This window comes from Crocuta crocuta, unplaced genomic scaffold (genome assembly GCF_008692635.1).
Source record: "Crocuta crocuta isolate KB4526 unplaced genomic scaffold, BGI_CrCroc_1.0 scaffold218, whole genome shotgun sequence".
NCBI classification, from domain to species: domain Eukaryota; kingdom Metazoa; phylum Chordata; class Mammalia; order Carnivora; family Hyaenidae; genus Crocuta; species Crocuta crocuta.
The window spans coordinates 4418487-4443662 of record NW_027533170.1 but is presented as its reverse complement, the minus strand read 5'-3'; the positions used below and the strand labels follow the sequence as shown (position 1 = coordinate 4443662).

Genomic DNA, 25176 nt, shown 5'->3' with positions numbered 1-25176 from the left:
CCCGTGAAGTTTTTAAATAGACTTCCTTTGTTGCTTCTCTGTGTTCAGAAAAAGTGCTTTTCCCTCTCACAAGGATATGCTCTTTCTACTCTAGTTCGGTCACCGGAATAGGACAATTTTCCATTTCCAGACTTCATCCCTCCTTTCCCCCTTCCTCTTTCCTCCATCTTATTACCCTTATAAAATTGGGATAACAGAGAGATTTTGAGTCTGGGGGGAGGAAGAGGCAACAATTTTATGCCTGTTAAATGAGCAAATGGCAGAACACTCCAGGCTTCGGGAGTCTTTTCTGATGACTTCTCTGTGGGCACCATGGCCTCTGTCTGGAGAAAAGCTGTGTTTGCATTTCGCGCAACTGGAGGAAAGATCGCGTGTGTCACTTACAGTGAAAGAAAATAGTTAAAGCTCACATTACAAACGTTTATNTGGGGCCCTGTAGTGGGTTTGAGAAGTGTCAGGTCTCATTATTACAGCTAGAGTTTGCTGTCACGATGAGATTCTTCAGCAGAGCTAATCTCTTCAATTTAATAAAAATTATGTGACTACAGCCGTCAATAATCTTACACTACATTAACCGAGATGCCGTATTTCTCAAGAAAGTTGCTTTCCCTCTTCCTGCTTCATCAGCCACCAAGCTGAGAGACTCTAATCAAATGGAAACACTGAAGCTTTTATTTCTTAATACCAAGTGAGAATACACATCACAATTGTCAGATCTTAAGTGCTTGATGCGGTAGCTAAAAAACACAATCTCAGATACCTCAATTCCTGCCTCTGGAGAGTGCAAGAACATGAATACATTAGAGGCACTGCATGGGCTGAGGAAATATAAACATTGTTCTTATTATGGAAATGATAGTAAGACAGAAAATGTACCTTCTCTGGTCTCAGGAGAAACATTTTTCATCTACTAAATCAACTCTTTCTGGAATATGTTTAATGTATTTTACTGGCAGATATCAGCTGGCACAGAATTAGAATGAAGCGAAATGAAACTCTCTTACCCCATCCTAAACCCACACCATGCAACCCTTCAACTTCTGCTGAAATACTTTGTATCCATCACAGCTGAGCCCTTGAAGAAAGGCAGCTTTGTCATGGGAACTTTCTGCTAAAATATTTTGATTAGTGAAACAGTGGTTTTATAGCTCAGAAACCTTTGCATGTGGAAGAGAACATTTTCTTTTCCTTCTAAACGTTCCTCCTCCCCTTAATTGTGACATCACTGTTGGTTGCTGTGGAAATGATTGTCCTGTGACAAAGGATTGTGACTTCAGGGGGAATAAATAGAAGCAGTAGCTATCTCTTGAGAAACTAAGATTCTGTGATTAAACAAATGCCCTTGCTAATGAAGGACAGGGCAGGTGCTTCACCCCAGGGAAAGAGTCTGTAAGATGGCAAGACTCTGAATAATTTCTAAACGTGACACTTCTCACATATCTCCAGACTTATCTTCATGAACTTTTAAGGGGTAGAAATTGAGAAGCAAAACAAACAAACAACCCCCCAAAAAAAACCCAGCAGGGGATTCAGCTATAACTCACACCTTTTATATGCTGGAGCTCCCCTAACGGTGAGGTGCCTTGCATTCAAATATGTTTTAATACCTGGTCACCAAGGAGCTGTGTTAATGAAAATTTCTTCCTTAAATTTTGCATTTCCTTGTTGTAATGCTGAAATAGCAACTGATTTCTTTCAATTTTGATTGGGGGTTCTATTGAACATCATTTTTAACCACCCACATACAATGGCACAAAAATGTACATCTGTGAATAAAATGGGTTTGATTTCCATCACTGACTTGGAGATCTCGGTGGATTTTAACCACAGGGTAGACCTCACCGGTGGGGGTGGGGTACTAGGTAAATTTTTTTTTTTTTAAGCAGTGGGTATTTCATGGATCCCTTCATGGCAACACTATGGGGACTGTGTCTTCCCAGTAAATGCATGCTTACAATAGGTAGTTATCTACAGTTGACTTTGGTATTTTACATTTAAATTGTAAAATGTAATTTTTACATTGTAAAAAAAAAATTTTACAATGTAAAAGGCAATTTAAATTTGCCTCTCAACTGTAGAGGAACAGGGCAAAAAGAATAAGGCTAAAGTGGCCCCATGTATTTTATTCCTTATTTAATTGGGAAAAAGGCAAAAGTTTCAAGTTTATCCAGGGCTGCTTTATTGATAGTTCCAAATATTACTCGTTGATGTCTGAAGATCTTTGACTATCTTAACCTCATGGAAGCCACTTGCTCTTTCACTGGGAAATACGTTTTTTAGGGGATGACATTTGAGTTGAGGTTTTTGGTTGTTAACAAATCAAGTAGGGTCTGACCTTCAAGAAAAATCATGTCTCAAACAGCACCCCCACCCATCCCCCGTTTCGTTTCATTTTGTTATGTAAATAGCGCCCTTAAAAACCTGCATCCCTTCATTTTTGAGATAACTACCATGAAGCAGGTGGCTTCCCTCATCTGCTTGTGTAAATTCAGAAATCCCATGTCCAAAGTTAGAAATAGATCAGAGATTAAGTTGAAAGCGCAGTCAAGAAGATAAGAAGTTTTAAGTTATTTTTGGAAAATGCCTTCTAAACTTAAGGCTTTCTGCTTATAGCATGAAAAGGGCAAAGGGGCATTCACGGAAATGATTACATCAACTTTGTGACGTTGGTTGCTGTGAAGAACTGAACACACCAGATTTGTCAGAGGGGTGGGGATGCAACCAGCACTAGGGTCTCCAAAGGCCTGGGGTCTTAAGCTCCCACTTACAGTGTTGTGTGACCTTTTGGCAGGTGACTTATCATCTCCGGGCCTCACTTTTTTCATTTACGATATGGGGTTCACACACTTTTAAAGCCTTTATGGGGTTTTTGCAAGTATCAAATGATGTAACAAGAAAGAACTTAAATGCTGTAGTTTCCTGGACAGATCTGAAGGGCAAAAGAAGCCACAAAAGAGAAGTGGTTGGTTAGTCACTCACCCACCAAGGGCTTAAGGGTCACAACTGCTCCATTTGACTCCATTTGCTGTGGGGCTCCCTGGGGGGGGAGGAGGACAGACCTGTCCTCAGCTCCAAACCCTGTGCTGGTCCAGATGTTGCCAAAGGGATAATTTGTTGAGGCAACATAAGGGAGCACATACCTCTGTTTGAGGACTGCCCATAGGTCCTGAGTGAAGTCAGTAAACAACAAATGCAGGAAATGTTGAGTAAAACCCAGTGATTGTAGACTCCTGGTGGACTAATAATCCTGCATTCAGCTCCTGGAGGGAAGGGACTGTAGTTTATGTGCATTTATAACCTTTACCATCACCAGGGATCTTAGTTGGTCACTTAACAAATGATTATTAAGTAAATGGGTTTGCAATACATTGTAGACACATTTTTAAGAGGGCCCCTAAACTTGGGTCATTTTTGGAGTTACCATAATCTTCTGAAGTCACAGAACCAAATGAGGTCTCCACCCATAGAACAGAATATAATAATACTAACATCCGTTAGACAGAAGAAATTTATAAAAGTGCTCTGTATATGTTTAAACTAATAATGAGGAACTATTTTAAAAGTCAAAAGAAATTCATTCTGGGATAATTCCAAAAGAGATGATGAGGGTAAATAGGTTATTTGTAACAATTGGGTGCTCTGGTGTAATTAAATAATTGAATAATTCAAAACAAACACAACTCCACAAAGGGAGCTGGTAGAACATCATTGCTTCTGATGTATGGAATCCCCCCACCCCCCAGGGAAGTGGAGGGGCCTTTATAGGGTGGCATACTCCCTCTCCAGGTCTCATCCCCCACCCCCACTTACGAGGACCGATAAGAGTTGGCTTCTCTATCCTGGGTCATTGAAATGCCTTCCTCCACCAACCCCTGGGGCTTCTGCTCTCACCAGTTGAAAATGGGACATATAATGAAAACAGTATCTGAAACAGCCTTTGCATTGATTCATTAACCACCAACTATTTCTCACCAGTCATGAGGTGCTAAATGGTTATTCTTTCCACCTTCCTATTGCAGGAAGCAAGGCACACAATGGCTTAGAGATTTCTCTGAAATCATGCCTTAAATTGGCAGAACTGAGAAAGAATAGAATCTTCACTTTTTTTTTCCCCCTGAGGTGAGAGAGTTGTTAGATGCTGGAGGGTTACTAGAGGGAGGTCTCAGAGCGACAATTTTAAGCTCTTGAGAGGCTGAAGCAAGGAAAAGAGTATGAACAACCCCACCCTCCAGGCCCTGCAAAGTGTAATTAAAATAAGAATGGTTACAAACCTAAAGGAAGTCCAGCACAGTCCTGACTCTTCCCATACTGACCACGCGAAGGCATTTTGAAATTTCAAACCTCAGATTGTTATATATAATACGGTTTCCGGTAGCCCTTCTCTTGGATCCTCTACAATTGCCTCGTCTGCACTGGAAGCCCAGTGCCAAGCTTTGGGACAGCATACCTCAGAAAAGATGCTCTCTTGGACTGTGATGTTCTCTGTGCCTTTACCCTCATTGTCATGGTGTGACAGGGTGTCAGCTCCAAGCATTTGGTGGGTGCCTTCAGACATTTCCTGAGCACAGACCAAAGCACTGTGCCAGGTGCTGGACAGACAAAGGTGAAGGAGGCACAAACCCTGTGATCCCCTTGGGGAGAAGGCAGGTGCTCACACGTGAACTACATCCAAGGTGTGGAAGCATCAGGAGCTGCACTGCTTCTGCTACAGCCTAGGAGGTGGCATTTGAACCAAGCCTTAAGGGTGTGTAGGATGGCAGCAGAAGCAGAGAGCAGTAAGAACCAGTGCGCAGTGGGAAGGAAAGTGCAAGCTAACTCCTGTCTAGTCGCTCATGCTCTAGACACCAGCCACTTGCCTCTACTCTTCACTTGCATCTGGGCTTTCACATGGGCTGTTCCCTGTGCCTGGAATACCCCTGCTCACCTCCCATTCCTCTGACCTCTCCTTTAGGCCTTGGCTTAAAAGAGGAAGCCTTCTCTAACTTCCTCCAACTGGGTTAGCTCTTCCGTAAGTGCCACAGAGACCTGCACTTCTCTATCCTAAAATCATCACTTAAAAATTTTTTTCTTTTCTTCTGAGAGAGACAGCATGAGCAGGGGAGGGTCAGAGAGAGAGGGAGACACAGAATCTGAAACAGGCTCCAGGCTCTGAGCTAGCTGTCAGCACAGAGCCTGACGTGGGGCTCAAACCCACAAACCATGAGATCATGACCTGAGCCGAAGTCGGACGCTTAACCGACTGAGCCACCCAGGTGTCCCAAAATCATCACTTTTACATTGTTACCCTGTGTTTGTTTCTTTCACCTAGGTTGTTCCAGGAGGGAGATTTACCCCTAAACTCCCAGGTATAAGGTGCTGAGTAAATATCTGTTAAATAAATAGTGAATGAATGCATGAGTACTTGTAGAAGAAAAAGAAAGAGTTATGAGCTAGTCACCACTGAGAAGCAGGCTGTGAGAAGCCTTGAATGACTGAAAAAGATATGGTAGACAAGCCAATTTTGGAAGGAAAGTCTTGGTTAATTTACCTGCAATTTTAAGCGTCTTCTTGCCTGACAAAGCTGACTTTCAGCTTACTCTGCTTGACGTTGAATCCATTATTAGAAAAACAACAGGCTTTAGAGGCCATAGCTTTGTATCAGAAGTACAGCTAAGTTCATCTAAATTTATTATAACTTTTTAAAATTAAAACTTTTCCGCCACTATACTTATCCCCGCCTCCTACAGAAATAGCTGGGAGATAGCTGTCCTATGAAAGCATGAAACAAGACACACAAAAATACATAAAATCAACTGTACCTGTTAAACTAAATACCAGGGAGGAGCCCTACCCATGCCCACCAATTACTTTGCTAAGTATAGGAGCCCCTGGCAGCTAGGACCTTGAAATGGTTAAGTGCACACTTTCCCCTCTCACCCCTGTTCACTGGACAGCCTATTTCGGAGCTGCTGTGATATGATGGATGTGTCTGTCTCCATGGTGAAGTGATTACTAGGCATCTGTGTAAAGCAGACCCGATGGCCACAAAGACAACAAAGCCTCTCTGTGTCCTTGAGAGACATATGCAAAGGCAAGCAGGAGAATGGACATTTCCTTTGCTGCCGCGTTGGAGTGGGTTTCGTCTCGGGTCTGAGAGCTAACAAAGATGGCAAAACACCAAGAAAAGCCCCAGAGTAGGATCCCCTAAAAATAAACTCTTGATTTTCCTTTATAGTAAGACAAGCCTGCAATTTCCTTGAAATCCTCGTAACAACTTGGGTGAATGGAATGTAACCACCCAATTTTTCTTGTTTGAAAATCTTATTGCAACAGAATGCCAGACGTGCAGTCCTACAAGGCACTATGAATGAATGAACTAATCACGGGCCAGGCATCATGGATGCTCACCACAGAGGACAGGCTGTAATCCCTGTTAAGGAAAGAAGAAAACAAATAGGGGAAAACCCCTCACTGGAGACAGTTTATCCTCAAAGCCATGCCCCACCCGGTGGAGATGACCATACTCAAAGCACAGTGGGAACTCTTTGTGGTTATCTCGGCAGGAAGGAGCCTTCTTCTGGTCTTGGGGCATAACGTGAACCAGATGGCTTAAGAATAAACTGAAACACCAGCAGCCTTGGAAATGGGCTCAGAGTTTATAACTCAAACTTTCCTTTTCCTCTTATTTTCATTCACCCCCTCCCTCCCCCTGGCAGGTTGAAGATTGGGTCCTGGGAGGAGCCCTGGTCTTCAAGATGTATCAGATTAATGACTGACCACGCCAAAGTAGAGGCAGCTTCCTGGATGCTTAGTACCCTCAGTTTCGAAGCTGTTTTAGTCAGTTTAGACTCACATATAGAAATAGTGCTTACTGTGGTTTTCTGTGGATGAATCCACTTCCAGTTTTGTCATCTTTGAAATTGATGCATTTTTTTATTGTTGGGATGCCATCACAGGTAGCAGAGGGAGAACAAGCATGAAGTTTATTCTATTTCATATTTTTAAGAGGAAAAACAGCTTAATTTTCCCTTGTGGCAGTGGGAATCCTCGGATCTCTGATCTTTCTCTGCTGTAACCATTTTAGACATGGCACTGCCAATGGGAATGTTACATCCATAGCATGGATTGAAGTCTAGACTGGGAGTCATGAGGAGATCATTTTTAAAAGCCATACCCTGACAGTGTGGGTCTGCGGTTTCACGTGTTAGAACTGTCCCTGTCTTTGTAAAGTAATGATCATTTCAGATGGGCAAAGTTTTTGCAGAATTTGCATGGTTTATCTTTCTTCTTTTTGAGCTTTTCTTTCTAATTAGACTGGAAACCCAATGTCTAAGGAGTTTCTGAAACCAGACAAAGCAATTCTATTTTCTGACTTCCTAGTCCCATTTTCCTTTGCTCTCTCACAAGGCTTCAAAACCACAAAACGGTCAAGTGGATCTCCCACTAAAATTTCACTAATATTGTGAAATTCAGGTGATTCTTTGGATTATTTTCAGCGCTTTGATTTTTTTTCTCTACAAAGCAAAATAACACAAATAGGAGGAAACAGCTCTGTTTGAATACTAAAGCTGCCAACTTTAACTTGCTGGAGATATTATTCTTGGGATCTGGATTATAAATGAGGCTGTGTGTTCCTGGTCAAGAACATGAACTTGGAGGTCATAAAGACCTGGGCTTAAATCTTGGTTTTATGACTAACTAGCTTTGTGATCTTGGGCAAGTCACTCAATCTCTCTAAGCATTATTAGTGTTTGCTAGGAGATGGGTGTTGTTGGAGGGATTTAATAAATGAACAAATGCATGTAAAGCACTTGGCATTGTGCAAGGCATTTGTTAATGCTCATTGTGATGTAATGGAAGTGTTTCTAGAATTTCAGACAAGTTACCTGCCTTGTTCAGGGCTCAAGATAGACTATTTTAATGTGACACTTTGGTAGGGTTTGATTGTGTCAGCCAAGAGTAGAAAAGTCAAGATTTAAAAATAAAGCAAAGTATTAGAGAATGACCTTAAGATAGTCCATAGCAGCTTGCAAAGTGTCCCAAATCCGTGCTGCTCGATACTAGCCTCACCTGGAACTTGTTAAATATACAAATCTCCAGGTCCTACCCAGACTTTGTGAATCAGAGTTGAGGCTCAGAAACTTGTGTTTTAGACCTCCAGATGATTCTTATTTTTACTAAAATTTGAGCAACACTGCCCTACATGACACGAATGATATGTCAGAAAACGAACGTTTAAAGCCCAGCCTCATATACCACTGAGGCAATGTATAGGCAGACTTTCAAAATGATTTCTAAAATAAATAAATGCAGTCTTCTGTGGTCAAAGTATGAGGCTTTCGTGGGTCTCAGGGACGGCTGTTCTTTACCGCAGTTACCATATTCTGACAAAGAATACAAAGTTGATGCAATTTTATTAGAAAGACAAACAAATCCCTCACACTTCCCCTTGGTACCTGACAGAAGCTTGACATATGGCCGAAAACACAGCGGCAGTGCTGTAAGAGAACCAGCCCAATTTGCTAGGGCCAAGAGCTGCTGGAAAAATGCCTATGGTCTCTTTATCTGCCGCAGCATGAAGACACAGAGGGGACCTTCTAAGGCTCCTCGTCTTTGTCACAGGGGCCATCAGGTAGCAGTTGGTACTACAGAGCCCAGATGTGTCCTAGATTGGGTCAGCGCAGTCAGAACTGGGTCCCAGGGCCAGAAGAGGCAGATTCTCTTGGGGGGCTCACTATGGACAGAGCAGCCTCTGTTAGAGGTCTGCGTCATACGTCATGTCATCTCGAAATTGACTCCACTCAGACAAGGCATAGCCACCAACCAACATTAGATAGTGGTGGTTCAGGATATCTTTCCTCCTACTTCTTCATGATCAGGCGAGAGTAAGGAACTCAGGAAGATTCTCTTAGATTTCTGGGTTGAGGGAAGGACTGGAGCTCATTCCCCAAATCAAGGTCCTGCTTTATGATAATAAAAATGCCTAGCACAACAGTGTACTGAGTCAGTAGAGCTTAGTGCTTACAGATCTGCTGAGTTGAACTGAATCTGCAAATCCATAGAATTATATAAGACATTTTAAGTTACATTAAATTTCTGCTGTGTGCTTTCTAAATCATGCAGTGTAAGAGCCATCAGCACTTACAGTATATTTATTGCCTTAACAAATGTCAGATGATTGTGTCCAGTGTTATCTATTATTTATGAATAACAAGAGCCTGCAGGACTGGAAATGACAAGCTTTAATATGTCCAAAAGGTTAGGCATAATGCAGATTGCTGCCCTATAAATTTCTCAACACTATTTTCCCTCCTAATAAAGCATTGTCAGTGGTGACTTCCATTATTGCCGTACAGTTCATGACTGCTTCTGCCTTCGGTGAAGAAATGCAGTTGCAGAAACATATTTAAAAAGAATCCATCCTTTTAAAAATTATGAAATTTAAAAAATAAGTGGGGTGGGAGATTCCTTTTATCCTATTAAAAATGAATCTCTTCACAAAGACTGTTCCCAGGCTGTAGGCTTACAAGAGCTTAAGAAATATTAATTAAAGATGACAAACCTTCATACTGCCCGTAATTAGCTTTCGGACTCGATTAAGATCCCGTCTACTGTGCATCTACTTTTCACGAGTCTCCTTGAGGGCCTCTCTGTCATTTAAGGTGCTGGGAGCTTTACGTGGTGGTGCAGTTTGTGTGGGTCCGTTCAGGCCAGTGGCGCAGCCCACACCTGTCACTCGCACCGCCTGTCTCCCTGGGACCCGGGTGCAAAGGCAGCTTTTCCGGCCTCCTTCTCTTTATGGTAAGGACGTGAATCATGTACTATGAGCAGTGCTTGCAGCTTTCGAGGCTGTTCTCATGCACAATGTCAAGGAGAGAGAAGCTGTCTTCAGGAAATTACCCATTTTCCACTCTCTTGCCCTTACTGGACTACTTTGTCTATGCAGCAGTGAGGTTTGCAGAGTGAAACTTAGAACAGGCTTTTTTTTTGGTCTGTTTGCTTTTAAACTCCAGGACATAAGGCTTTTAGAAAGTTTTGACATAAAGCTGATATTATGTTTCCATTACTACACGTGATCCAATATACAGATGGACTCTTTACCATTTTATTGTTAGGACAAAACAAATTTTAGATGAACACCGTGCAGTTTAACCAGTTAAAGAGCAAATTTTTAACGACTCCAGATGTTTCGTTTAATAAGATCATGCCTAACCTAGTCCCTGTAGTCCTTGAAATTTCCATTAAGCTGTCAGAAAACTTTGTCATTGTGTGTGTTTTTGTGCAAAAGATAAAGAATGGAAAGAGAATGGGGAAAGGGCGGGGTTAAATGAATTCATGTCAAGGGTGATGTGGCCTGAAAAGTGGCTATAGATTAAACATAAGAAGCACCTCTAGAACGTGAATTGATTTTTTAAATGCCCTAAGGTTTAAGTTGCTGATTTTAGAAGAAAAAAATTTGAGAATCATAATTTAAGCACTTCATGTTCTGAGAAAATGGATATTAGGTTAAGAGAAAAGTTTTGGTTAGTATCTCTAGAAAAGGGGAATTTAGATGCTGGTGTGCAGATTCAGGCAGGCAGGCAGGGAGATGAAACAGCTTTCTACATGGCTGACATTTAGTTTTTTTTTTTTTTTTTACTTCTACCCTTTCCACAATAATCTCATCAAGACCCTAGATAAATTCAGCAAGTTGTCAGGAGGATACAAAATTAATTAGATCAAATCTACATCCCTGCCTGCACTGCTGAAAGAACAATTATAGCCTTCCACATGGACTTCTCAGTCCTTGCCCTCCTCTTCAGCACACGATGCATGGAAACTTCCACATCATCTGTCTGAAAGCCCAGCACCTGACCCGCTTTACTGTACAGTTTTCCTCAGTTAGTCAAAGGAGAGTCAGAGACTACAAATGGATTCTTTTTCTGGTAGGTGATGGAGAAGTATGAATATAGCAGTTTCAGTGTCTGATCTGGATGAAACCAGTGATTTTTAGCGAAAGAGACAGAGAAGCCCAGATTTGGAGTTCAGCTTGCTTGGGGCTTTACCTAGGGTAGAGCTCTTTGCTTGACAAGGCACATCTACCAGGGAAATGCCAGTGATGTGTAGAACTAGATGTTAGATCCAAAACGAATGCAAAATTCCAGTTCCCAAACTGACTGTGTATATGTAACTAACAACCTAATGTTATTGAGTGATCTGTGTGTTATTTGTTGTCCTCTTCATCTCTGCCTTGACCTGCCTCCCACCCTCCTTGCATCCCTCTTTCCCACCCATCCACCTTCCTCCCCCAATATTGCCTATAGCTAGAGCCCAAACCCTTTAGCAAGGCTTTTTAAGGCTCCAGACCACCATTTCAATCTCAGGTCTCATTCCGGACTCTGCAGACACTATCGCGTTGGTCACAGCACATTCACGCTCTACTTGCCTAGCTTCATGTCCTGGTCATGTCACTTACTTAGCATGAAATGTCCTTCTTCTCCCTTTTATCCTTTCATATTTTGCAAGGCCTTTCCCTAGTCCCCAACTTGTATCCGAGTTATGTCTCTCTTCATCCACTCTTAGAGCTCTACTGTGCCCCTTCTCTTTACTTTTCTTACTCTCAGATTTCACTCTTACCCCGGTGGCTAGCCAAGAGGTCACCTGCATATACCCCCTGCAAAACTTAAATCTCCTTGAGTTAAGGACATATGTTAAATTCAGATTAGTATCCACTGTAACACTCAGTTTATAGATAGTACCTGTTAGCTGAATATTTGTTGAATGCATGAAGAAAGAAATTAAGGGTGTTGGTTTGCCTTTCTTTGAGATTGGAGCTATTGTCACCATTATTAAACATATTTTCTAGTGCTTTCTGGATTCCAGTTAATATCCTTCAAAACCATGGAAATAGAAAAAAAAAAGGCAGCCATATAATTAAAAAAAATATACATGGTTAACATAACAGTTGGTAAAAACCTGAGATTCAGTAGAATTAGAAAGAGTCAATAGTTTTGGGGCACCTAGATGGCTCAGTCTTTTAAGCATCCGACTTCGGCTCAGGTCATGATCTCACAGTTCATGAGTTTGAGCCCTGCATGGGGCTCTGTGCTGACAGCTTGGAGCCCGAGCCTCCTTCAGATTCTGTTTCCCCCTCTTTCCCTGCCCTTCCCCCATTTACCCTCTGTCTCTCAAAAATAAACATTAGAAAAAATTTTAAATACAGAAAAGAATATAAATTTTAAAAAAAGAATCAATAGTTTTAACTATGCCCCAGTTTAGGAACAGATTGATTTCTGAGCCTTTCTCACTTAAAAGTGGCATTTGAAAGACTGTTTTCCAGTGATAGTCTTTTAAATTACTCTGTCACATCTCAAACACATATGTAACTTCCAGTGATAATTCTCTGAAATTAAATATAATGATAATGTTTTTCACGGAAGGAAAATTTTAATTTCTCTTATAAAGGTTATTCTAGGATTTCTAAGAGTTAGAGGGTAGGTGTAATCTAGGGATTGGATATATACTCATTGAATAAATTATCAGCAGTCTCTTTGAATAGGATTGCCAGGTAGTATACAGAACACCTGGTTAAATTTCAGCTTCAGCTAAACAATAATGTTTTAGTATAAGAATGTCTCCTGCAATTCATGGGACATAATTACAGTAAAAATTATTCATGGCCTATCTGAAATTTAACTAGGAATTCTGCATTTTACCTAAGAACCCTACTCAGCCACCCCTAAATAATGCCCCACAAACATTCTTTAGACCTATCTCCACTTTGGAGAGTAACATAGTTTAACAGGGAGTAATAAAAATGATACTAAACCTTATGGGGTGGGTATAATGCCACAAATTAAAATGCTAATTGACTAAATTTCAAGAATTGTATCTTGTTTTTTCATTGGCAGTAGCAATAGCATCTTAGACACTTGTGAGCATTGAAGGCTAGGCTTTCCTGTAACCCTCAAAAAGAGAAATAAGTGAACTTGAATTCAGAATGGTTGTTGGAACAACAGCGGGGAGTTTCCGGTCTGTGTCATGTTCCTGGGCTCTGAGCATGCCCACTCCTACCGGGTGCAGTCAGGCCTGGGGTGTGGCATGGGAGCCGGACACTCTTGCCCCTGCCTGCTAGTAGTCTTCCCTATCAGATGGATCCCTTTTCTTTGGATTCTCGGAGGAGACTGCCCTACCTTCACATTTAAAATGGCCATGGTATTATAGGTGTTACTAATAAAAGGTATACAAATTACCATGGGCTCGGTCTTTTTGAAATAAAGCTCAGGCTGTTCAAAAAAAGCCTGAGTTTGGCAGCATTTCCGCAAAACCTTAGACTGTGAATCCTGCAGCAAACATACCTCACTCCCCCCACCCCACCTCTACCCCCGTCAAGTGGCATGTTGAAGGCAAGGACTAAGGAGAAAGGACTGAGAAATCTCTCCCAAAGGGCTACGTCCTTGACATCAGCCAGGCTGTCTTCAGTTGTCTGATACCTTCTTCTAAAGCCTGACATGCACACTTCTGCCTGGTTCACGCAGGCAGTGGTGGTCGGGAAGACTTTCTGGGTGTACTTTGGTGTATGTGTGTATGTGCGCGCGCTCTGTCTGGCGGTCTGCTAGTTCTTGGATGGGAACCGGGTCTATCTCTCGCGTAGCCTCTCACTCCTAATTGGCATCCAGCACTGTGCTATGGAGCCAGTAATAAATTTTGCTTGAGACGCCTCAGAAAACATTTTTCTTATGGTAATGTTACTGAGGAAATGGCAGAGAAAGTCTGGCCCAGGTTGAGGAGTCAGGAAAAGAAGAGAAGCTTGTTTTTCTTCCTTTACTATTGTCATCAGTGATATTTTTCTCCGTATGTAAGATCACCTACCTACATAAGACTTGATAGGAGCCAAGAAATAATTTTCCCCATCAAGAGAACTGGGGCATTTTAAAATCCCCAGTCCATTCGATTTGAAGCATTGGAGATTGTTAAAATGCAAGGGCACTCAGGGCCGGTCTCCAGTATCTATAGTACTCACCAAAAACTGGATTTCTCAACTTATTAATGAGGAAGGCCTGCCTCTGAGGGTTAGAGAGTCAGAATAGGTAGAGTTTGAAGGAGAGTACAGGGAAAAAAGGGTCGAGTGTAGGTTATTGCCAGATTAGGGGAACACACTATCACAAGTCTGTTCTGACTGGAAGAAAGAGACAGGCAGCAGAAATGCCGAGGGTAAGCTCTCCCTAGGCCACAGCTTGAGGAATAACTCACTATAAGTGTCACTCAGGCTCTTACAGCTGGTGGAGAGAAAAATCTCACCAGATGCTTAACAAGGCTAGACTGGATGATTTCCTTTTAGTCTAGATCCATTTTGCTCTAAACAACTGCTTGACCAAACCTCTCATCCCCACTCACAGAGCTCAGTAGTTGGAAGGGCACTGGATCATATCATTGCAGCACTCAGAGCCCAGCCCGGACGCAAGCCTTGTGGTTCTAAATCTTGTCCTTCCAAAGGCAGAGGCGAGTTTAATCCTCACTGGACTCATATGATTGCTCTGGGCCGGAGTTACCCAAACTTTAGTCATTCAACTACAGTACCACAATTTGAGTGACACCAGTGAGCCTTACTGACCGTGGTATTTAGTTAGTATTTTCATATCCCTATACTTTCTGCATTCGTATTTACTTAGTATTTTATTTAAATTACCTTTAAAGTGTATTTCAGGTAGAAACTTTATATCATGATCACAAATGGGAAAAAAAAGTACATTACTTTTCATAGGTAGGAGGTAGCCATAAAACAGTAATTAAAAGCAAAACTGTATTAATTCCAGCCCCCAGCCTAAAGCCTGTTTTTTTTCTTGTCAAAGCGGGATAGTAGCAAGTTAAGGGAGTCGTTAATGACAAAGCTCCAAACTGAGACATCTTCCTCAACCTAACCAAGAAGACTGAAAGGGAAACGCAAAGGGTGTGATGTGACCTTCTCCCACAGGATTCAGTAGTCTTGAATGCCAGGGTCACCAGAGCCTCCTAAATCATCTCTTGTAAGGTGCCCCACGCCCTGCCTGGGAGGCCCTACTGCTGTAGGCGACCCTGTGTTGGAGGGATTGTTGGTAGACTCTGTGATTTGGAAAATTCTATTTAGGATTGTTAGGAAGGATGAGCAATATACTCCTCATCATCCTTTATGTATCTTACTGCAGTATTATTTTCCCGAGTAAAAATTGCTTACACAAATAGCTTGTACATTGATTAAAAGGTACTCAACATCTACTGTATGTTTTAGTTTAAATTATTCATTTGATCTCTAATTTAAATTCTACTTTTACCTCTTTTTCTTGTCTGCAGTGAGTATATTCTCTTGACAAAATGTAATTGGTGACATTGCACTTTAAAGATTTCCCAAAATATATAAGCATACGACAGTGCTGGCATTTCCACCCGAATGGGAACATCTTTGTATATATTGACCATTTTATCTGTTTTCTGACAGCTCACAAGAACTCTGTCAAGTCTGAAGTAGGGGATTTCCTTCTGTTCTGATTTATTCCTGGGACCTAACAGCAGCGGTCAGCATTTACTTTTTATACTGATGCTACACAGCTCTCTTGGCAGATTGGTACATGGCTAATTCCCTCACATATCTTGCAGTCTTCTTGGAAATCAGGTTTTATAGTATGATTACTATTGGTCAGAAACAAGAGGCACAAGAGTGGCTATTAATTTTCAGTATTGCTTAACCTAAAAAAGAAAGCCGTTATTTCTTTTGCTGTGGGAAGGGAGGTGGGGGGAGACCAGCCAGATCTAAAAATAAGGTGGATTTTCTTTCTTATTCATGTGTAATTAGAGCCCCTTTGTAACTACTCATTACCACCTCAATGGTTATAGGATGAATAAATAATATATATTTTTAAATGTGGCAAACCAAGAAAGAAGTAGCCAGGGCTGCATCCAATTTATCAACTTGGTGATTAAAGGGCTGGCTCTAGCGGCTCCAGACATCTAGGGACCCAGAGATAAAACAGAGCAGTTGGCTGTGTTTTTACTAATGAATCTGGGGCTTGAAAGATATCAGGCAATTTTAAAGAAAAGCAGCAAGGACAAGAGACATTAGACAAGGCCAGCAGGGTAATGAAGGGCAAGGCCAGTTACTGAGAGAGAAAATTACTTCATTTTCTGTGATAATGCTTCTCCGAGCCTCACAGGCCTCTTCTCACGCTTTGTTAGTATGACCATATGTGTACATACAGCCTCAGAATGCTACTCACAGTGCAGAAGGAAAGAGCCTTGGAACATTCCACAGAAGGGCAGAGGGCTTGGGTCTATTATTTTGAAAGGGGGAGGCTGAGAACAATGGTAGCAGAAGGGGGTTAGATTGCAAGGTGAGGATTGGTGCTTGGACAGAACGTGAGGGACGCACAAGATTAAATCAGGACGAAAGACACAGCAAGGAAAAGAAAGAAAACGGCAAGCAAACATACTCTGGAAATGCAGGATTGTTTGGAGGATGAGGTGGGGCAAAGAGCGGGCCCAGCCCGGTGCTGTTCATCGTGTCTGCAGAGCAGAGCTATGTGCTCTTTTGCTCACTGGCCTTTATTGTGCAGTCACAGTAAAAAAGGCACGGGGCACCTGATTCCTCCTTAGCTAGCTGGTGAGCGGGACACATTTTCTGCTTCGTGGGGAAATGTGTGATATTTTAGAAACAATTCCAGAGTATATTTAGCTCCTAAAGCTGGGGCACACAAATGTCACATTCCCATGAGACAATCGTCCCAGTGAAAAGAGCACCCACTAGAGGCCCTTGCAAAGCTCATGAAACCCTCGCATCCCAGGAGATGCCCCACACACGGATGTGACATCATTAAGGCACCCACATCAGGGAATGAGAAGAAGCGAAGAGATCACAGATTGGGCCAAGTTAAGGAACGTCATAATGAGTCAGAAAAGAAGACTTTTCCAACAGAGTAACGCCATCACCAAGTCCAACCACACAGTGCTTGGCAAAACAGAACAGAAGTTTGAAATAAATCGTGAACATTAAAACAGAAAAACAGTTCAGAGCAAAATGGAAATTAAAATCATAAGAATCATGGTAAAAGGAACATTAAGCTACATTTAAAAAAATTTTTTTTTCTGCATAACAACCCATTGTCATTGCCCCATCAAATACATAATCAATTGTCAAAAACCAAACTCAAATTTGACAGGGCAAGGCAAGGAGTTAATAGCACAAGAACAGTGATCATGTTAAACACCCATGCAATCACCTCTGCCACCATTGTCTGACAGTTTGTAGACTGCTTCCAGCTTTGTCAATATTCATAATAAGACCCAGGAGAGTGAACAATGCCGAATTTTAAAATGATCTGTCAAAGTGTTAATTGGACTCTTTGATAACCTCCATCCCTTGGGGGAGTTAACGATCGGAGAAGATTCATGCCACCCGTCTCAGTGAAGTGAAGAGGAAATGATTGTAACCAACAGCTAGATATTTGGTTGACATAGTTAATGCTTTCCTGGAAAGACCATTTGGTTTTTCAGAAAGTCGGCAGTGGGCAAACACGAAGCGATTTTACAGAGCAGTCTCTTCTCGAGCACTCGGCCAAGACTCCCACATCTGCGGTCTGGAGCCACACATAACAAATAATGGCGCATGCTAGGGCTTGTGGCCTGATGTGATAGTTCTGTGCCATCACTGAGGAGCCTGGTGCTTTCTCGGGAATGGTAAGAGCAGGGATGCCTCCAACTTCAAGAGGCTGCTGAGACAAAAGCTGCTCTTTTTAAGATTTGGGGCAGGGGATATGAAAAGTTATAGAAGAGTAACCAAACTGATCAAGGGCGGCGTCCTCGAGAATAAGCTAGAAGGGCTAAAGTCTTCACGTTTTGGCACGAAGAGCAGCAGAGTATATGGCACTCTCACCACATGAGTTACAAAAAAGAGGGTGACAGTTGAGTGCGTGAGTCTGCCTGGAAAACATCCTCTAAAAGTCAAGACGGAAATATATAGAGAGAAAATCCTGAGGGAGGACATGACAGACGGTCCTCCAAAGAGTCACCGTGGCTGGTAAACCCCCCGCTTGGATGAAACCCTTGAAAACATATAGAAGCGAACAATTCTGAATGAGGGGAAACAGCTCACAACATAACTGGGCTTTTCAGCCTCTGATTTACAAGACTGTTTTTTGGACAAGTAAAGGCCTCTTTGGTTTGCAGCTGCAGCTAAAGTAGGATGTGTTACCAGAAGCAGCCACTGGCGAGAAAAGAAGAGGACATTTCCTGTCTCTAGTTGAGCAAAGAAAGCGGGGGAGAATTTAGGACAGTTCACAGTAGAGTCCCTTTCATTGAGTGCAGCTTCCTTTCCGTTTTAAATGCATAGCAATTCTGCTTGATTAAATAACATATTTTTGTCTTAGCCGTTGTCCTCACAGGGCAGTTACAGTACATCGCAGGACCGCGGCTCTATTCAAATTCAGCACCATGCGCGAGCGAGAGATGCCACCAGCCAGAAAAGGCTCTGTCCTGCTATTTCTCCACTCACTCATTAAACGGGGCCTTTTCTTGGGTTCCACCGGCCAGGGCCGGCCCGCGTTCTGTCCTGTTGGGGAATGGGAGAAGAGGACCCAGCACTGGGCCTGAGCTCAGAGGAGCGGGGAGGGGGCGGTATTGGGCCAAACCGCACCCCTTGGGGATGGAGCAAGCTCAGAAGGATGTGCTATTTGTTTTGTGTGGTTCCTCCTCGATGGGGGGAGTAATTTAGAATCAAGCCTAGCGCAGAGAGGTCTTTTTTGAGAAAGCTCTCGAGCATCGAGCATGAGCATCGTGTGCTGGAGGTTCCTGAGACGCTGCTGTGATTCAGCTGGAAGCAGTCACACAGTCCTCCTCGCTTTTCCCTCCCTCTCCCCCCAGAGGAAGAGGCATTTCCAAGGCCTTACCCTTCTGGTCTTGGTGATTACGGGAAGACACCGCCCCCAAAGGGTCTGTGCTGTCGGGTGAGTGCAGCAGGTCCTTCCAGTCCAGCATTCCCGCCCTAGACTCATACCCCTCCTGAGCCGCTGCATCCGACGTGGTGGTGCTGGGCAAGAGGGAACTGGAGTGCCCTGTTTTCATCACAAATACAGTTAGGGAGCGCGTCGCCAGAGACCCCCGCATTCTCTGGGTGCCGGCCGTAAGACTGAGGGGAGGCGGCCCGAGAAGGAACAGGCTTGAGGGGTGGGGGTTCAGCAGGAGACCCCCTGCCCTGGCTGGTAGGTCCTATCTGGGATGCTTGCTGGGTGAGCCCGGGAGACTCCCTCAGTCTCTCTGGGTCTTCATTTCCGTGTGCGTGAAACGGGCATGATGTCGCTTCCCTCCCTGCATTGGGAGGGTGGAAGTGACACGGTAGTGAAGCACCTGGCAGTGTCTGGCACAGAGTACACGCTCAGGAAATCCTAGTGTCCAGCTCTGGTCTTCCCTCAGCACTGGGAAAGGCGGCATGGGTCCGCTCTGGGGGACACCGTTCGTGACTCACAGGGCAGGTGTATGGCAGTGTTACAAACAGCATGCTGTCCTGAGCCTTTCTTTCTCACAGTGTGTGTCTGGTTTCCAGCTTCAACTCAACCTCACAGACTTCCTGTTTCTGAGAGAAGTGACCGCCTGCCTCTCTGAAGGCTCCCTGGGATGGCAGCTTCAGCCGCCCTATGTTCCCATGGCTGTGCCTTTTCTGTGTTGTTCCAGCAAAGCCATGGTGTCATGACTCCTGCCCCATAAAGGTTGTTCTTGAGGCCACAGCAACTGGCATGATTCAGATTAGAAAGGGAGAACTTTTTGGGATCCAGAGTAGCCTATCGCAGGATAACATTGGAAGAAGAGTGGCCAGGTTGGGAGTTAGGGCAGACACTCTGGATATTTCCGGTGAACATATTCCTACGCTTTCCTTCTATCATGCCCCAAGGCTAAATACAGGTGGCACCTTCACGAGGCCTTAAGGAACTCCCACTACCTGTCCTCTGTGAGAAAGAAAACTTAACTTCTCTGTGATTTCTGAATAGAGTCTATGAAACCGTCTTCCCTATCGCAGCCTCTTGAACAAGGTTTAAAAAAGATTATCAAGGCAACTACTGCGAGTTTGTAACCATTGCCTCTGGTAGAAGGTAGGGCGGATTCGCAGGTGGCTCTAGCCTTGGGCTGTGATCGCCGCATATGTGTTAAATAAAATACTGTTGACCAGAAAGATGAGAATGAGCAGTACACTGCATTCTTCTGTTTTTACAGTTAGCATCAGAAGTTGGATTCCCAGACAGCTTTAATACCGCACGTGACAGGCAACGTTTTGTACAAAAGATGGCAGGGATGAATCAGGGAAGCCAGGTAGCTCACCTAGGCTACAGTGATCTCTCTGGAAGCACCACTCTTAAATGCCACCACAGAACTTGAGTAACATTTAAGAAACCTCTTTCTCTGTAGTTTGTTTGGCTTCTGCACAGCTTCAGACATCAGCTTTGTTGCACAGAGTCTGGTTTATATGCAACAGTTAAGAACATATTCATTTAAAACTCAAGAATGCCTGCTTCTAGACTTATTTATTTATTTTTTACATTTCTGGGTTTCATATCTCAGTACTGATAAGAGAACAGAGGTAGAGAAATTAAGCTGGACTTCGAAATACAGAATTTCTTTTTCGCTTATACTGAGGTCTAAAATGTAACCTCCGTTTTCTACTCTTGAATTCTACTCTGCTCTAACAAAATATATGGCCAACCTAAGAGAGAACTCAGCACCCAGCATAAGCAAACAATTAGACATTGCTTTGTAGGGAGTTAGAAAGGCTGGAAGGTTGGGGGGTGTGGGGGGCGGAACAACAACCCTTTTCTCCAAGTAGCAAGAATTTCTTTTACCTGAATTGATATGCATTTTGAGTACTTTCAATTTAACTGTGTTCAAGGGGCAATTTTATGGTAATGCCCTAAGTATGGTTTAGGGAGAACATTTCTTAATACGGTAATCCAGGGGAAATATATGCCTAAGGGACACATTCTCTGTCGAAAGATTTCCTGGACCATATGCTGCAAATACATGGAAAACTCATTGGTAATGGAAAGCTATGGCTATGAGAGGAAATTAATGTGGACCAGATGGTAGTTAGGTAGGAAAATGCTTTACACAAATGTGAGAAATCACCTCCTTCCTATTGCTGAAGTGTTAGTCTAATACCCACCACATCCCCATTTTCTGTATGTAAATCTAGAGAAACCATGCATCCGATGTACACAAAATTAAAAAAACTGAGCAGCATGAGGCTTGTACTCTTTTGAACTTATGTGTGAGGAGAGGCAACACGTGTCACTGGTGAATCACGGTCAAAGAAATTCTCAAAAATTGTAGAACCGCCTTATGAAAGCACCATTAAACAGCAGTCCTTAGTTTGAAATCAGAGAGGGGTATTATTATTGCTGCTTCTCTAAACGTAAATATGTTAAAAGGAAATCCCTTATATTCCTTCTTAAAATCTGATTCCACAGGCTACATAATTTTTGTGCATTCATTCACTAAGAGGCTCTGTGATCAAAATCGTGCTACAAAAATAGGCAATCATTTATAGACATGGTATTACAGGTCAGTAGATTTGGAACGTATTATTTTGTCCTGTTAATCCATTATTAAAGGTCATATTTTAAACAGTGGAGCTTATAATGTATTCTTCTTTTTCTTTCTTTCTTTTTTTTTTTTTTTTAAATAAAAATGTCCACCATTCAATGTTGGGCTCAAACTCATGACCCTGAGGATCAAGAGTTGCATGCTGTACTGACTGAGCGAGCCAGGTGCCCCTGATGTATTATTCTTATAATATATAAAGAAATAGATAAATTTTAGAAGTTAACTTTAATGTGCATCATATTGTTTCTCTATATCTACAAGTCTTTGTGATTCCAGAGGTTAGAGACTCTTCAAACCACTATAACCTATGAACAATGATTGTAGCCAATTAGACACAAAATAAGAGACATTAAATCAATGCAAGAAAGGGAGAGAGAAGGAAAATAGGGTCCAATTCACTAAAAAAAGGGGTTCTCGCATATGTAACTGGTGTTGCACAGAGCTTTTGCCAAGCAGAGAGTTTGTGTGGTTTATTGTAATGATTCCTTTTTCTGAGTTAGGCAGTTTGAGTTTTGTGGCTCTCTTTAGAACCCACACTCAGCCACTGAACATTTTATGGGGACATGCAGAGGACACAGCTTGAAACAGTGGGTGATTTTGGACTTGGTGGTTGCCTTCCTAATCTATATCCATGTATATAAAAAAAACAATTTGGTCCTTCCTTTGATGGTAGAAATACAGTGCCTAGTCTAGTAGTGCCTGACACCCTAGTAGGCACTCAACACATATTTGCTGAGTGAATTAATTAAATCTGTTCTAGGTTTTCTAACTGCAAAATAAGCATTTCTTGCAATAGTTTGTGAAAAGAAAGTCTCTGTATTTTTATAAGTACTGTCTGGATGAGTTCTCATCTTGGCGGTCAATCATCTAACCATTTAACATTGGGCAGGATTAGCCTAAAACGGACAGAATCATTAGTTGAAAGGAAAAGTCCAAGTCTTCTTTAGTTTCATAACAGAAGCCACTGATCAAGAGCTGAGGGCGAACAGACATCCCTTAAAATGTTAATATGGAGGAATTAATAAGTTCCTTTCCCTTTGTAAGGGAAATAAGAGAGATCCATAGATTGGAGAGTGATTTTTGTTCATAAAAACGCATCCCGTGGTTTAATTATTCTTTCTGTATGAGAAATTACCTGGGAGTTATAATTGGTCTTAGTCCAATTGATGAATGCTAGGGAGGTTGCTGGTTCAATTAGACTTCAGACCTGAATTTCTCAATATCTGATAAGGATTATTCAATTATAGGAAATGATTGCAGAGTATGATATTGGAGGAGAGTAGATGCTAAGTGGATTCTCTTTCTGACGGGCAAGCTATGCTAGACGACATCGGCCTCCAGAGGAATTTTCTTTATCGCTGGTGTTCAGTATTCTGGCGTGGGTCACAGATGAGAAAACGCTAAAGGACTTGTGCTCCACACTGCCTCCCTCCACCAGGGGGACGGGCAGGAGAAACCAGGCATCGTTTTCCATACCTGCACAGCTCATTTAGGACTGCAAAGTCTTTAGTACTTTCCAAGAGGCTTTTTATTTACGCCAATTAGACACAGGGAGGAAGAGTTGACGTAGCACTATTAAACACGTTTGTAGTCATCTTGAACTATTTCTTCGAATCCTAAACCTGCCTTGCTCTCTCTTCTTTCCTTTCTTCCCCTTCCTTTGTTACCTACCTCTACAAAGACCATTCTAGAACTGTTACTATGACATACTTTTAACACAGAAGCTATAAAATGCACATCTATGAAACTCTTAGTCCCCATTAGAATGCAAAGCTTAAATGTTCCATCACATGTGTTTTTCATATTATATTTACAAAGCACATGGAGGCACCCGGGTGGCTTAGTCGGTTAGGCCTCCGACTTTTGATTTCAGCTCAGGCCATGATCTCACAGTTTGTGAGATCGAGCCCCACATAGGGCCCTGTGCTGACAAAACAGAGCCTGCTGGGGACTCTCCTCTCTCTGTCTCTCCTCCACTCACACTCGCTCTCTTTCTCTCAAAATAAATAAACATTTAAACAGCACACGAATGGTTTATCCTCATAAACATTTGGGGAAACTCTGAGAAATGGCAGTGGTGCACCTCGGCTACATTTCAATTCTTCTACCAAAAGCCTCAGAATATTTTGTCTATGGACCTCATGGCTTTGTTTAATACAGTGTCTGTGTCTTTCACAGCAGACACAATGGGAGGAATCCTGCTTGCACATCATTTCCCCCACATCACTCCTCTCTGTATACATTCTGAAGAATGCTCACTGAAAATATGTCTAAATAGTCATACTCTTTGTGAATTTAAATTTTGATGGCTGTTTTCCACGTGATACTGGAAAGGTTTGCCTACTGGTATTTGCATGCCTTCTAGATTTTTTCCCCCTGCAGACAGTACTGCCTTGAAAGTCGGCATTTTAGGGAATGGTATTCCAGCCAAGAGCTACTGCCCGTTAGTTACAAGCACTGTTGTTTTATCTTGGATAAATTTGTGTCAGAAAGCAATTGCTTCTCCCTCAAGAACTCATTAAACATGTTTACCAAATTCCTTAAGGTTGGCAGATTTCATGTTATGTGGATTAAAAAGGTAGGAACTGATCTCATATGTCAATTGTCTCTCATAGAGTGATTTTGGAAGCATCGTGAAATTAATAAATAATTTTAGTGAATTGGGGCCCTGAAGTAACAAAGAATCTGGTCCGTGATGTTTAGGGATGGAAACTATAAACTATCACAGGATGAGTGGCTTAAAATTAAAAAAAAAAAAATCCATAAACTGACCATATACTGTGTTGTAAGACATTTCATGATCTGGAAGAGGAGTTGAAATGTCTATAAAAAAATAATGAGGAAAAAAATTAATTAAAAAAGAAACCTAAGGTTTGAAAATACTCAAGAGGATTAGTGAAACAGGGTTTCCCCACATAGATTTCCATCGATATTAAATTATGAGTAATATCTTCCTTACCATTCAGGGCCACGAAGGAATCTGGAAGACAAAAGGGAGGAGAAGGTTACTTAACGTTTAACACTCTGCTTAGTGTCACTTACATCGTAAGTAGGAATGAGCTAATACAGAATTATGCTAACATATGATCCCCGATACTAAGTAAGCGCTTTTTCATTTTCATTTCTGCTTGTAATACAAGACACTTTGTACTGGGTCCGATTTTATCCTCTCCTATCTCTTTCCCAAGCGAGTTTCCTCAAAGTCACTGCCTTTGTTGCCAAGACTCAAAGAAAAAGCAAGAGTTAGAAGAAGCACTGGGAACTGACATTCTATGTCCCTTACTCTGTACAGAGGGGTGTGTATGTGGGCAAAATAAGTGACATCTGGACCATGCTTGCAAAATACTGTTTTCTGTACATTCTCTCTCATTTCATCCTCTCGACCATGCTGTGAGGAACTGTCCAATATCACAATGTTCTGAACTCAGCAGAGGTTTTCATTGGGAAATTAAAAACATAAAAATACTCACACACACGTATAGGCTACGCACACACGTGTGGGTGCTGTGTGTCTGGGTCAGATCACTGGTTCAGTTAGCTTGCTTGCTACTCAGCCTCTGACACCGACTCTTCATGATTTCCTCATTTCCCCTTAAAATCCTG

The 25176-nt window shown here is 42.3% G+C and overlaps 1 protein-coding gene across 3 annotated transcripts in view; it reads right to left on the bottom strand.

Moving 5' to 3' along the window:
- Window positions 1-25176, bottom strand: part of SEMA6A (semaphorin 6A) — a 128600-nt gene that overhangs the window by 2415 nt on the left and 101009 nt on the right. For 2 of the 3 annotated variants that reach the window (XM_077746346.1, XM_077746347.1), the window contains 2 exons: window positions 24533-24553; window positions 18873-19037 (listed from right to left, as the gene is read on the bottom strand). In XM_077746346.1, the coding sequence (XP_077602472.1) occupies window positions 18873-19037; window positions 24533-24553 (186 nt within the window). The remainder of the gene's footprint in view (window positions 1-18872; window positions 19038-24532; window positions 24554-25176) is intronic. The other variant, XM_077746349.1, reaches the window with a different exon arrangement.